Genomic DNA, 14,320 nt, shown 5'->3' on the forward strand with positions numbered 1-14,320 from the left:
TTCCTCAACTTTGCTGTAATGTTTCTTTTTGGTATCAAATAATCTAGTTTTCTAAAAGTCTGATTCTTTTATTGTAGGACATTTGAACTCTATACGGTGTGTTATGCCCTTCAGAAAACCATCACTGGCAACTTGAGGTGAACAATTCTGATATCAAGGCAATTGAAAATGAGATAATGGTGGGAAACTCATGCATTGATAAAAAAAAAGCCCGTTGAAATAAGTAACCATGGATGCAAGTGGAACACAGCTTGATGATCATTCATGAGTGATGACAGAGTTGTTGAAATGAACAGAAGGTATGACTGAATGAAGAAGAAAATATGACTTCAAATAGCAACTGCAGCTGCTGACATTGGTAGAGGAGGTGGTAGTGTTGCAGGAGGTGAAGAATGAGTCAACCACAGTGTATTGGATCAGATTAAAGAATGAAGCCCGAGGTTGGTACTGTTCACAACAATATGAGCAAGGGAAATTTTCAAGATGAGAAAAAGACAGGCATGACAGTTTAATGAAAATAGGAACAGGACTGGCCAAAAAAGACTTAATGGTGGAGGACTGGCACAAAGTGTCTGTATCTGCGGACTAGCTATGGATATATGGTTGAGGAAAGTGGAAATCTATATACAATGCGACCTCGGTTATCCAAACACAAATTATGAGAATTTCGGATTATCTGAACAAGATCTCAAGGTCTAGATGCTTGGGTAAACTGTGTTATCAGAACATTCAATTATCTGAACAAAAATACTCTCTGCTCTATTCATTCGGATAATCGAGGTTGCTCTGTACTCTGTAATTGGACAGTGAGATTGTGAACCTGATGACAGATGCTGACAATTTCGAGGAAGAAATAGAGGGTCTTGTTCCTAATTTTGCCAATAACACACAAAGGTGGAGGGACGGGCAGGGTTAAGGAAGTGGAAAGTCTGTAGGAGGTTTTGGACATGCTTAAAGAATGGGTAAAGATATGTCAGATCGGACACAGTGTGGTCAAGTGTGAGGTTATGCACTCTGTTTCGGAGAATAGATGTGTAGATTATTTTATAAACAGTGTGACGATAGTATGGTTTTAAGAATGTGTATTTTATCCTTTTTTTTCCTGAAGCGAGGTTGTGAGCCATAGGAGCCAAACTCTCTTCCAAGCCAAAAAGTAAACAGATTGTGAGCCCTTGGGGGTTATTTTATAAAGTTGGAACAATAGAAGCAGCATGAACAGGTGGAGTCAGGCTCTCACAGAACTAGCATTTTTGTCTAGCTTTCAGCAGTTGATAATATTTTGAAGTTGGTTGTGAAAGCTGCTATTCCCTATCTATCACAGTTTTATCTTGGTGCTTATTTCTTCTGGACAAGAGAAACATCATATATGAGACAACCTAAGTTACTGAATTTGCCTTTGCCATGGATGTGTTTAATGGATGTCACTATATTGGAACAGCTGCTATTTACTCATCTATTTACCAATAGATTTAAATTTATACTAATTCTTCTGACATATGGTAAAGTTAAAAATTAGAGTTTAGGCTATCTTCTCAACATATGTGAAGGGGGTTTGGTCTGGTTCGTAACAATTCCCTGAAAATTGATCTTTTTGAACCTCCCATCTCTGGCTGCCCTCCATGGAAAACTTGGCCCCGCGTTCTCTTCCCCAGAGTTCCCTGTCCAGACAAATCCATGAATTAGACTTAACTTCTGAGTGGTGAACATGTCACTCATGGTGGCATGTGCATACAGTGGGATTAAAACACCACAGCATGTAGGTAAACTCCAATTTCTGGTTTTCCTGTGAAGTAATATCCCCTCTGCTTCTGACAGGTCAAAGTTGATATTCCCTCCAATCTCTCATTGTTGGATCAAGCACCTTATGACAAAACATCTTTCAACACAAGTTATTCTGGACACAGGTTTTTACGTCCACAGAAATGCAGCCTTACCGGTGTTTTCATTAAGGACATATCTGTGAACAGAGCACAAGCTTTCCAGAATATCGAACCGTATAATTCTCATGGGTACGGAAAAATACAACTGTGAAGGAAGACATTTACAAGAACTGGAAGCGAACCTCTGCCATGTGGAAAAATCGCAGGCTGTCTGAAGGACCACCTGCACTTGCTTATTCAAAAGAATTGTTTTTCTGATTGTTATGGCAGAAAAATAGCAAATTGTAGTGATTGGAACCAGATGGATTTTATTTATCATGAGATCCTTGATTAAGGTTGTTAAGCTGGGCCAATCAAGGAGCCCTGGATGGCATATCAACAGGGGATCTATTTTGATTTAATCCCATTCCTCCCCTTCACTGTTTGATCACACAGTATTGCCCTCGAAGGAGGGCACTGCTTGCCACTGGCCACTTGGGTGTTTTCTTTCTTCCTGGTGGTGGAAATTGAAGATTTGTACACCTTGTGTCTTTCACTGTGTCCCACACCTGCGCACACAACAGGGGATTCAGAGTGTCCTGATTCCAGGGACTGAATGCTGGCTGGGCCACAGTCAGTGTGTACTGTTAACTGGGACAATCAGAAAAGTCCAGGCTGACTGATATAACCAGGAGATTTAGAATCTCCTCAGTTTGGGGGGAGGACTCTGAGCTGGCTGGGTCACAGTCAGTGTATTACTGCTGCAGCTGGTTTCTGCTTTTTCTGGGGAAACCTGATTTATATAACCAGTTTGTTAACTGGTATTCCTTTTTTACTGAGGACTGATTTCTAAACTGCTGATCGACACAGTGTGTTTCAGGTGTAACTCTGTTCTGATTAGGGAACTGTTGTTTCACTGGCTGGTTACAGCCTGTTCCTTACTCTTTTCTCTTTGTCCTTTTCTCAAAGTAAATATTGATTTTGTGGCAGGGCTTAGCCTTTGGACTCTAGTTTTCTTTGTTTTTTTTGTATATGTCTTCACTGTTTTTTTGGTGTTTGGCCTGACCCCTTGTGAGAAAATACAACTTTCTGGATGAGCTGGTCCTAGGACTAGGCCTCTGCGAAGACTGATCATCTGTGTTTGTGTGCTGGGAGTTGAGTATTTGCTGTATCCTGGAGTTTGGGAGGGACCAAACTCCTGTGCGTTAACTGCACCTTTACAATGTACTATGTTCCTATGAGTGGGCCTGGTTCTCTATGGATGGGCCAGGCCCTTACAGAGACTGAACATCAGTGTGTGCTGTCGGGTGTGCATTTGCTGCCTTCAGCAGTGGACTCTGTCCTCGGTTGTGGACTCTATTTTTAGCAATGAACTCTATAGTTTGGAGTGGATTTTGTTCTTGGGAATGCACTCTACATTGTAATGAACTCTGCAGTAGAAGGGACTCTGATTGTTGATAGTTGACTTTGTCTTATTGCTTGTTGGGTTTATCCCCTGCACTGTCTTGTGTCCCTGGGTCTGGCAGGCCATATTGTAAGCTGAAAGGCTCACAGGTTGCCCCAAAAGCTTGCACCGAGAGCCAGAGGGTGGGTAGGCCGTCCTGTGAACCTGAAGGTGGGTAGGCTGTCCCGAAAGCTGGAATGTGGGTAGGCCACTCCAATGCCGGTTTCCCTGAGAGCCGGAAGGTGAGTGCTATCGTCTCGAGAAGGGGTGATTGGGACGGGCTGCCCTACAGGTGGTCGGAAGATGTGTCAGAGCGGCCGAGGGCTAGAAGGTGCGTAGGGGCAGGCTGAGATCCAAGAGCTTGTGGGCTGCCCTGTGCAGCGTCATCCTAGGGAAGTGGACGGGTTGTGCTCAGGGTGGCCGGAAGGTGTGTCAAGGCCATCCACAACTTCCGGTTTGGGGTCTGGCTTTGCTGCTCCTCTCCTTTTGTAAAATTGCTTTGCATACAGCTGTTAATGTCAGCTGTTTTGTAAACTGTATGTTTAATTAAAAAAAAAATGAACAGGGGATTTAGAGTCTCCTAACTCCAGGGACGGACTCTATGCTGGCTGGGCCACAGTCAGTGTGCAAAGTAAACTGAGACAATCAGGAAAGCCCTGACTGACTGATCTAACCAGGAGATTTAGAATCTCCTCAGTTTAGGAGACTGGCTCTGTGGTGGCTGGGCCACAGTCAGTGTGTTACTGCTGCTGTTGGTTTCTATTTGTTTTTGGAGAAAACTTGATTCCTGAATGGGCTGAAATATATAGCCAGTTTGTTAAGTGGCGTTCCTTTTTCTTGAGAACTGATTTTTAAACTGCCTGATAAACACAGTCCATGTGTTTCAGGTGTAACTCAGTTCTTGTTTCACTGGCTGGTTACAGCCTGTGTGTTACTTTTTTCTCTTTTACTTTGGGAAAAGGACTATGCTGATTTCGTGGCAGGGCAAAGCCCTTGTATTCTGGTTTTCTTTCCTTTTTTGTATGTGTTTTCACTATTTTGGTGTTTTGGACTGAACCCTTGTGAGAAAATGTACATTTCCAGATGAGCTGTTCCTGTGTGGGTAGGCCTGGCAGTTTGTGGGTGGACCAGGCCTCTGCAAAGACCGAACACCTGTGTGTGTGCTGGTAGGTGAGCATTTGCTGCATCCTGGAGTGGACTCTGCCTTTGGGAGTGGGTCAAACCCCTATGAATTAACTGCACCTTTTACAGTGAACTGTGTTCATGTGAGTGGGCCGAGTTGTCTGTGGATGGATAAGGCTTCTATGGAGACTGTACACGCGTCTGTGTGCTGTGGGATGTGCATTTGCTGCCTTCAGGAGTGGACTGTGCTTTCGGTTACGGGTTGTGGCTTTGGTAATGGATTCTGCATACTGGAGCAGACTGTGTTTCTGAGAATGCACACTGTGTACTGGATTGGACTGTGTTCCTGGGAATGGACACTGCGTTCTGATTATGACTCTCTGACTCTCTATAATAACGTTTATAGTAACGGACTCTGCATCAGGAGGGACTCTGTTTGTTGGTAATTGACTCTGTCTTGTTGCTTGTTGGGTTTATCAACTGCACTGTCTTGTGTGTCCCTCAGTCTGGCAGGCCTTACTATGAGTTGAGCGGCTTATGGGTCGTCCTGAAAGCTGTCACCTGGCGAGCCGGAGGGTGGGTAGGACGTTCTGTGAACCGGGAGCTGGATAGGCTTCTCTGAGAGCTGGAAGATGGGTATGCCACCCGATGCCAGTTGCCCCAAGAGCCATAGGTGGGTCGGCCGCTCTGACCGCGTTGTCCCAAGAAGGGCTAATCAAGGCAGGCTGTGTTGGAGCGGCTGAGAGCCAGAAGGTGCATAGGGGCAGGCCGAGATCTAGAAGGCTTGTGGGCTGTTTTGTGCGCTGCCATCCGAGGGAAGGGGACAAGCTGTCCTAGACATGGCCTGGATGTCTGTCAGGTCTGTCCACAGGCCAGATGGCGCAACGGGCTGAGCCAGAGTCAGATGGTATGTCGGGCATACTGAGAACCAGAAGACAGGTTGGCCGTCCTCAGCGCTGTCACTCTGGAATGTACCAGTTGGGCTGCCCTAGAGATGGGCGGAAGGGCAGTTAGGAAAGCAGGAAGGTGGGTAGATTAGATTAGATTCCCTACAGTGTGGAAACAGGCCCTTCAAAACAAGACGGGCTGTCCGAGAGTTACCGAAAGAGGCATGGGGCGGACCGAAAGCCGGATGTTCATGGAGTCGGGCTGCCTTTGAGTGGCCAGATGGTGGGAAGGATGGTTGGTTTGCTGGGTTGCCAGGGGTTTTGTACTATATGCACTATTTCATTGTTCAGTTTATCAGATTGTTTGTATGTGATTCTGTTTACTGTTTCTGTTTTGATAATGTAAAGTGGGATTTGAGGTCTGTTTCCCTACAAACTGGTTGGACGGTGGGGTTTGGGGTCTGGCTTGACACCCCTATCCCCTCTAAATTGCTGTTTCTTGTATACGGTTGTTAATGTTTACTGTTGGTTGGAATGTTTAATAAAATAAAAGAAATTGAAAACAATGTATAAACAGGAGATTTTGTTTAAAAAAAAGTACAAGGTATTCATAATCTCCTCCCTTCAGGAACTGACTCCAAGCTGGCTTGCCACAGCCAGTGTGCTGTGTACAAGTAAATAAAGGATGACTTGGTGACGGGGGCAAAAAATCTAAACAGGGTTTCAGGGTCTCCTGACTCCTGGGACTGAGTCTGAGCTGGCTGGCCACAGTTAGTGCACTGTGCGCATGCAAATAAAAGAGGACTTGGTGATGGGATACCAACCTCTATGCAGTTATTTCACAAACTAAACCAAATGAGCCTCACTATCGCTGGATCCTAAACATAGTGAAATTAAAATATTCAGTGGCCCTCAAATTTGTTCACTTGTTCCTAATTATACTTTATGAATAATTTTATAATAATAAATTATTAATTTTTGTAATTTAATAATCTAACTTTAGTAGAATGCAAATAAACAGCATGATAATCTAATTAATATCAATGTCTTAACATGAGTTTCGATCATAAAACTCCATGCACATCAGACAGACAGACAAACAGAGAACGGGTACCACTGTCTGTGTTACGTTTGCACAGTTCCCCCCATGTCTGATTGCATTTCCTCTGGAAGCCTTGGTGTCTTCCAGTTTCCATGCGGGATTATGGGAATGGGGTGCTTGTGAGAGGCGGAGGTCTGGCTGGGATGCTGTTTGGTGGGTCAGTGCAGACTTGATGGGCCAAATCGTTCTTGTTGCACTGGGGATTCTATGATTCTGTTCTATGACTTTACAGGTATACATCAGCTGATCAGTATGGAACACAACACAATTTTGAAGGGTTTTCAATGGCCTACTTCTGTTCCAATTCCAGTTCTAGCAAGAGTATGTTCAATGTAAAATGAAACTATGCTTAATCCATTAAGCAGATTATTTCAAGTCATGTAAATTTTAATCCTTAAAATCATGTAACTCTGCAAAGGAAATTACAGAAATGGTACAGCTGTAGGCTTAAGTCACAAGGCCCTTTTATCAAATAGCTGAATAGATGTTGAATGAGAAAATGGTTGTCACAAATATTTATTTGACTTTCAGTCTGGAGCAAAATACATGACCTAATATGCTTCTTTTTGTCGGGGATAAAGCAGTTAAGACAATAACTGGCAAGTTGTTACTAAAATATATGACAGTTGTTTGCCATATCCTTTATTCTGATAATTAATCTGAGCACAGGCATACGATTATCATGTACAACACTTCCTTTAATACTTCAACATTGTTTGAAAGTAGAACTGTTTAAAGCTGAATCAAATGTATGTACATCTCTATGACTCTAAGTAAGGATAATAATTTGTTGTAATATGCTGTAAAAACTTCTTATCTACACATTTTAGGGAGAAAGTGGTTTGCTAGATATTATTGTACAAACATGATTTTTTTTTGGCTGGCACAAGTACAATGGTTTCGTTTTGTGCTGTATATTTTTGTCCTCCCACAAGGTAGCTCAGTGGTTAGCACTGTTGCCTCACAGCGCCAAGGACCAGAGTTCGATTCCTGCCTTGGGCGACTGTCTGTGTGGAGTTTGCACATTCTCCTCGTGTCTGCGTGGGTTTCCTCTGCGTGCTCTGGTTTCCTCCCACAACCCAAAGATATGCAGGTCAGAAGTCGTGTTAGGTGCGTTAGTCAGAGGGAGATGGATCTGAGTGGGTTACTTTTCGGAGGGTCGGTGTGGACTTGTTGGGCTGAAGGGTCTTTTTCCAGACCATAGGGAATCTAATCTACTCAATCAGCGAGATGTTTGATCATACTTTAACAGTAGGCAAGAGTTAGGGATCCTCTTGAAGGAAACAATAATAGTATGGTTGAATTTAGAATATAGTTGGATCCTGTTCCTAAAGGAGATTACAATAGGTTGAGGGAGGAGTTGGCTAAAGTAGACTGGAAGCCATGACTTTTATGGTGGGGCAGTTGAGGAACAAGGAGGATTTTCAAAATAATCTTTTCATAGTGCTTAGCAAAATTAGATACCAATGAAAAAGAAGGACTTTAGGAAAAGGGGTATGCAGTTTTGGGTGTCTAAGGAAATAAGGGAGGCTATCAAATTCAAAGAGAAGGCATACAAAGTGACAAAGAGCAGCAGGAAACTATGAGATTGGGGAAACTTTAAAGGTCAGCAGGAAGCCACAAAAAGAGCTACAAAGACAAGATAGATTATAAGAATAAACTGGCTCAAAATATAAAGCAGCAAAAGTTTCTGCAAAAATATGAAACGAAAAGGAGTGGCTAAGGTAAACATTGGTCCTTTGTAGGGCGAGAAGGGGATTTGGTAATGGGATATGACGAAATGGTGGAGGTATTGAACAGGTATATTGTCTTGCGCTTCACAGTGGAGGACACGAATAACATGCCAGTAATTGAAAAGGAGACGAAGGTATGTGAGGATCTGGAAGCAATCATCATCAAAAAGGTAGTTTTGGGCAAGCAATTGGAGCTAAAGGTAGACAAACCTTCTCGTCCTGATGGAATGCAACCCAGGGTGGCAAAAGAGGTGGTGGAAGAAATAGCAAGTGTATGCATGGTATTTTTCCAAAATTCACTGTACTCAGGGGCAGTTTCAGCAGATTGGAAAATCAACAAATGTGACACCACTGTTTAAAAAAGGAGAATAGACAAAAGATGGGGAATTACTGACTTCTTTCATGGGGAAAATGCTTGAATCCGTTATTAAGAAAGAAATAGCAAGACATCTGAATAGAAATTGTCTCGTTGGACGGGCGTAGCACGGGTTCGTGAAAGGTAGGTTATGTTAAGTTTAACTAATCTATTGGAATTCAGTGAACACATGAGCATGGTGGACAATGGGGACCCAGTAGATGTGGTATATCTAAATTTCCAAAAGGCATTTGACAACTTGCCGCACAAAAGGCTGCTGCATACGATAAAGATGTGTGGTGTTATGGGTAATATATTAGCATGGATAGAGAATTGGTTAAGCAAAGAGTGGGGATAAATGAGTGCAAGCAATGACAAATAATGTGCCTCAGGGGTCAGTGTGGGACTGTAATTATTCATAATTTACATAGATTAGTTGGAGTTGGGGGCTAAGTGTAGTGTGTCAACATTTGTGGATGACACCAAGATGAGTGGTAGAGCAAAGTGTGAAGAGGACTGCAAAACTTTGCAGAGAGTTAGAGATAGTTTAAGTGAGTGGGCAAAAGTATGGCAGATGGAGTACAATGTTAATAAATGTGAAGTCATCCGTTTTGGTAGGAATAACAGTAAAAAAGACTATTATTTGAAAGGTTAAAAAAATTGCAGCTTGCTACTGTGTAGTATGACCTGGGCCCTTCAGAACCTACAAAAGTTTGGTCTGGAGGTGCAACAGGTAATTAAGAAGGCACATTGTATTTTGTCCTTCATTGCCAGAAGGATTGAGTTCAAAAGTAGGGAGGTTATGTTGCAGCTGTATATGGTGCTGGTGAGGCCACATCTGGAGTACTGTGTGCAGTTTTGGTCTCCATTCTTGAGAAAGGATGCACTGGCACTGGAGGGGGTGCAGAGGAGGTTCACTGGGTTGATTCTGCAGTTGAGGGGGTTGGCTTGTGAGGAGAGACTGAGTAGACTGGGATTATATTCATTGGAATTTCGAAGAAAGAGGCAGGATCTTATAGAAACATAAAATTATGAAGGGAATAGATAAGATAAAAGTAGAGAGGATATATCCACTGGTGTGTGAAACTAGGATGAGAGAGTATAACCTCAATTAGGGGGAGCTGATTTAGGACTGAATAGAGAAGGAAGTTTTTCACCCAGAGAGTTGTGAATCTGTGGAATTCCCTGCCCAGTGAAGTACTTCAGGCTTCATCATGGAATGTTTTTAAAGCTAAGATATGCTTTTTAACAGTCAAGAAATTAAGGGTAATGGTGAGAGGGCAGGTAAGTGGGGCTGAGGCCACAAAAAGATCAGCCATGAATGGCAGAGTGGGCTCAAAGGGCTAGATGGTCTACTCCTGCTCTATTTCTTGTTTTTAACAACCAGTAGTCAGATTCATTCTAAATTTTACAGCTATATTATATAACTTTTGGAATTTAGTTCTTTTAAATTGATATGAGTTACTGTTATGACGTTTTTTAAAAGTTCAGTTAGTCGTTATGGAATTAGACCTATATCCATAATTGCTCGGAATGCATATTACTGCAGAGCCCTGTGGTATTATTGAAAAGATTTTATACTTCTGCATTTCTCACACTTTAAAGATATTAAAGCATTACTTCTGCTTTGAGTTGAGTTCAGACAACAAACTTGGAAAGAGGTCATCAAATTGTTCCAGAGTCCACGGGAAAGCAGGGAACTTAAGGACAACTTTTTCATGCACAAGGTGGTATGTGTATGGAATGAGCTGCCAGAGGAAGTAGTGGAAGTTGGTTCAATTATAACATTTAAAAGGCGTCTGGATGGGTATATGAATAGGAAGGGTTTAGAAGGATATGGGCCAAATGCTGGCAAATGGGATTAGATTTATTATGGATTTCTGGTCAGCATGGACGAGTTGGATTGATGGGTCTGTTTCCGTGCTGTCCATCTCCATGACTCTATGACTCATTATTAACAAGCCATTTAGTTGCACCAACTGCTAAAGAATCTGAAATAAATGATTGAAACTGGACAGACTATCTGTATTTTCCTAGACACTATAAATAGCAGCAGCAAATTTGGCCTTGTCAGCACTGCCATTCATCTTGAACAACATCTGAGGATTACTGGAAAAATTAATAGATGTCTTGCAGATAAATGAAGCAACTGACTGACATAGCCATACTCTTGGAATCATACTTTTCTGACAATGGTTGAGACACCCTGGTTATGTCTGGAAGGTAGGATAACACACACCCTGCAGATGTGGTACAGTGGTATACATTTCATTGGGTATTGTCTTGGTAAACGGGGTAAACTCTCCTACGACACTGGTAAACTCTCCTGCTTAATTTAAAATCAGCCACACAGAAAAAGTTTATCCCTTGCAATAATGTGTGAAAATTCAATAGGCCAGGAATTAGTTAAAATAAAAATTAATAACATTATTACTTAAAATATAACAGAATAATTAACAACTATTTACAATTCCTCCCTCTAATCTATCTTTTACCATAATACTAGTCTAATAGAGCTCCCAATTAAGATTTACAGAAAAATCCAAATTTTAAAACCAGCCAGTGGGTGAATCTTCTCTTTATCTTCATTGGTAGATTGGCTGTCCGGGTCAGTGTTGAGGTTTTTCTCTGTGCAAACTCCTTCTCTAGACAGGTACTTCTCAGAGAATTCTGACGAGCAGTCTGCATCTGTTGGTCGGGTGGCAGTTCCCCTCCCAACTGTTCAATTTTCCCCGGTCTTATACCCCAAATCATCAGATTATGCCATCGGCTTTTAATATTGACAATATACTAAATTCAAAATTGATCGGAATTTGGTATTTTTTTGGGATATAATTTAAACTGGCCTAATTTGAATCTTTGTAGTTTCCAGTAAACCAGTTGCCCCAATAGCTGGACCACATGATACATTGTGTCTTATTGGGAACACTTTGTATTGTCACTGCTTGCTTTTACTCTCGTAAAGGTATAGTACACCCACATCTTCAAAACATTTGGATGTCTTCAACATTGACTGTGGAACACATGAACTCTCATGGTATCAGGTCACATATAGACAAGGAAATATGCTGATTACCACATAACTTTGACCCCTTTGGCTAGTACTCCTGATTTTCTGTTCAATTTTCTTCCATGTTGAGCACCACTTGGAGAAAGAACTGGTGCCAAGGGTACAAAATGTAGCAGTATCCATGTCCATCACAAAATGGCTTAACAGTACCTGGTCAAGTCCCAAAGTACATTGCTGCCAGACTGGTGGTAAGGGAACCATTGAAAGGGAAAACATAGATCTCATCCTCAACAATCTGCTTGCTTCAGATGTACCTATCTATGGCAGAACCTTGAGGAGTCCTTATGGGGACAATGGATAGATTTTGAACAGATTGAATAATTCAAAACTTGGCATCCATCAAGTTGTTTTGGGCCATAATCAGCAACCATATTGTGCTCAAATTCAATTTACAATCTTGTGGTCCAGTATACCAAACCCCCTCCTAACTCTGTTGTGAATTGCCATCAAACCAGGATCAACCCTGGTTCAATGAACGGTACAGAATGGCATGCTGTGAGCAGCACTGTGCATATTTAAAATGAGGATGAGTCATCAATAGTGCTGTCAAGCAGCATTTGGTTCCACGAGGGCCATTCATCTCATGACTGCCTTTATAGCTTTGGTTCAAAGTTGGATAAAACAGCCGAACATAAGAGGTGAGGAAAGAGTGAATGCCCTTGGCATCAAGGAGCCCTAGCAAAACTAGAGTTAATGTGAATTGGGAGAAGCTCTCTGGAGTCATAACTCGCACCAAGTCAGATGATTATGGTTATTGGAGTGGACATTAGATGACTGAAAAATGAGCTGGAGAAGTAGTGATGTGGCACAAAGAAATGGAGAAAAAATTCAATAACACTTTACATTAGCTTTCATAGTGGAAGATACCAGCAGCATACCGGAACTTCAAGAGAATCAGGGTCAGAGGTGAGTGTCGTAGCCATCACTAGAGAAAACACTGCTTGAAAAACTGGCAAGTCTGTAGGTGGATAAAACACCTGGACCAGATGGACTAGACACCAGAACTCTGAAGGAGATAGCGAGGAGATTGGAGAAGCATTGAATCACTAGCATCAAGGTGGGTCTGACAGGATTCTGGGTAATCCAAGATGGAGGACAGGTAAAATTTCTGGCTGTAACAGGCTGCACCTTTTTTGAGGTATTTTAGGTGTTGAAGGTGATTTCCTCGAATTTCAGGAGCAGCAATTATTGTTTTATATGCTGTTGCATTGTTTTGGAACTTTGGAGGAAAAAAGTCAAAACAACGGACACTTTTAAAAGGTAGAGGGACAGAATAGGCAGCAAGTGGTCAGGTAAGTGGAGGAGAGAGAGACAAACCCACACTGCTAACTGACACAGCAGTGTACCTGTGCAGTGACTGCCTTTGCTGTTTGAATTCATGTATCGCTAGACGTTGGAGAGCAGCTCGGAAAACTTAACAGTGAAATTCACAACTGATCTTGCAGGAACCTGTTTGGGAGAGGTCACAGCTCAGAAACACATAAGTGAATACCTTTAAGTATAGCCTTGCTGTACATCTACTACAGCGAGTAGAGTGGGTTTTTTCTTGATTTATATGTTTTATTGAGATATGTCTCTTGATTATACTTAAAAATATAAGCCATAATTTTTAAGTTAGCCTGGAGCAATGATTTGTAGAGGAATATGATGGTGCTATTTTCTGGGTCCGTAGATTGGAAGAAGCAAAAATGGCCCTGAATAGAGCAATATGCTCTTCTTGTCGGATGTGGGAGTTTAAGGAGAGTTTACGTGTTACTAAGGATTATATCTGCAATGAATGGCAGTTGGTTGTGAATCCTTTCAGATCAAATGGATCGGTTGGAGAGACAGAGACAATAAGGAATTTACAAGAGCAAGGGGGTGTGATGGATGGCAGTTATAGGAAGTGGGGGGAAGGTCGCGGATACAGTCACATAGATGGGTTAACTCCAGGAAAGGTAAGAGATGTAGGCAGGTAGTGCAGAAGTTGTCTGTGACTATCCCCATTTGAAACAAGTATTTGGTTTGGAAAATGTAGGGGGTGATGGATTCTTAGGGAATTGTAGCATGAAGTTTCTGGTATCGAGAATGGCTCTAATGCAATGAGGGGTACATCAGGTTCCAAGGGATCGATTGTGTTAGGGGGCCTCTATCCAAGGCACAGGCGGATGTTTCTGAATCTGAGAGAAGCTGAATAGGCTTGGGGCTGTTTTCCCTGGAGCGTCAGAGGCTGAGAGGTGACATTGTAGAGGCTTATAAAATCATGAGGGATATGGATTGGATAAATAGACAAGGTCTTTTCCCTGGGATGGGGCAGTCCAGAACTAGAGGGCGTAGGTTTAGGGTGAAAGGGGAAAGATATAAAAGAGACCTAAGGGGCAACTTTCACGCAGAGGGTGGTACGAGGATGGAATGAGCTGCCAGAGGAAGTAGTGGAGGCTAGTACTATTGTAACATTTAAAAGACATCTGGTTGGGTAAATGAATATGAAGGTTTGGAGGGGTATGGGTCAGGTGCTGGCAGGTGGGACTAGATTAAGTTGGGATATCTGGTCGGCATGGACGAATTGGGATTGAAGCATCTGTTTCTGTGCTGTACATCTCTATGAAAGGAAAATGACTAATGTAAAAGCCCTGTTTTAAGAAGGGAAGGAGGCAGAAGAGAGGAAACTGCAGGCCAATTAGCCTGACCTTGGTCATTGATAAGATTTAGAAGTCCATTGTTAAGGATGAGATTGCAGAGGACATGGAAGTGCATGGTAAAATAGGG

The 14,320-nt window shown here is 42.3% G+C and overlaps 1 protein-coding gene across 3 annotated transcripts in view; it reads left to right on the forward strand.

Annotated features, from left to right (window-relative positions):
- The window catches only part of LOC132809026 (protein unc-13 homolog B-like), a 577,546-nt gene that overhangs the window by 207,697 nt on the left and 355,529 nt on the right, over nucleotides 1–14,320 (forward strand). Inside the window, exon 1 of one of the 3 annotated variants that reach the window (XM_060822523.1) lies at nucleotides 223–299. The exons of the other annotated variants lie outside the window; for them this stretch is intronic. Within the exon in view, the coding sequence (XP_060678506.1) occupies nucleotides 265–299 (35 nt within the window). The 5' untranslated portion in view covers nucleotides 223–264. Of the gene's footprint in view, nucleotides 1–222; nucleotides 300–14,320 lie in introns of those variants that run through there. 3 annotated transcript variants of the gene reach the window in all.

This window comes from Hemiscyllium ocellatum, chromosome 1 (assembly GCF_020745735.1).
Source record: "Hemiscyllium ocellatum isolate sHemOce1 chromosome 1, sHemOce1.pat.X.cur, whole genome shotgun sequence".
NCBI classification, from domain to species: domain Eukaryota; kingdom Metazoa; phylum Chordata; class Chondrichthyes; order Orectolobiformes; family Hemiscylliidae; genus Hemiscyllium; species Hemiscyllium ocellatum.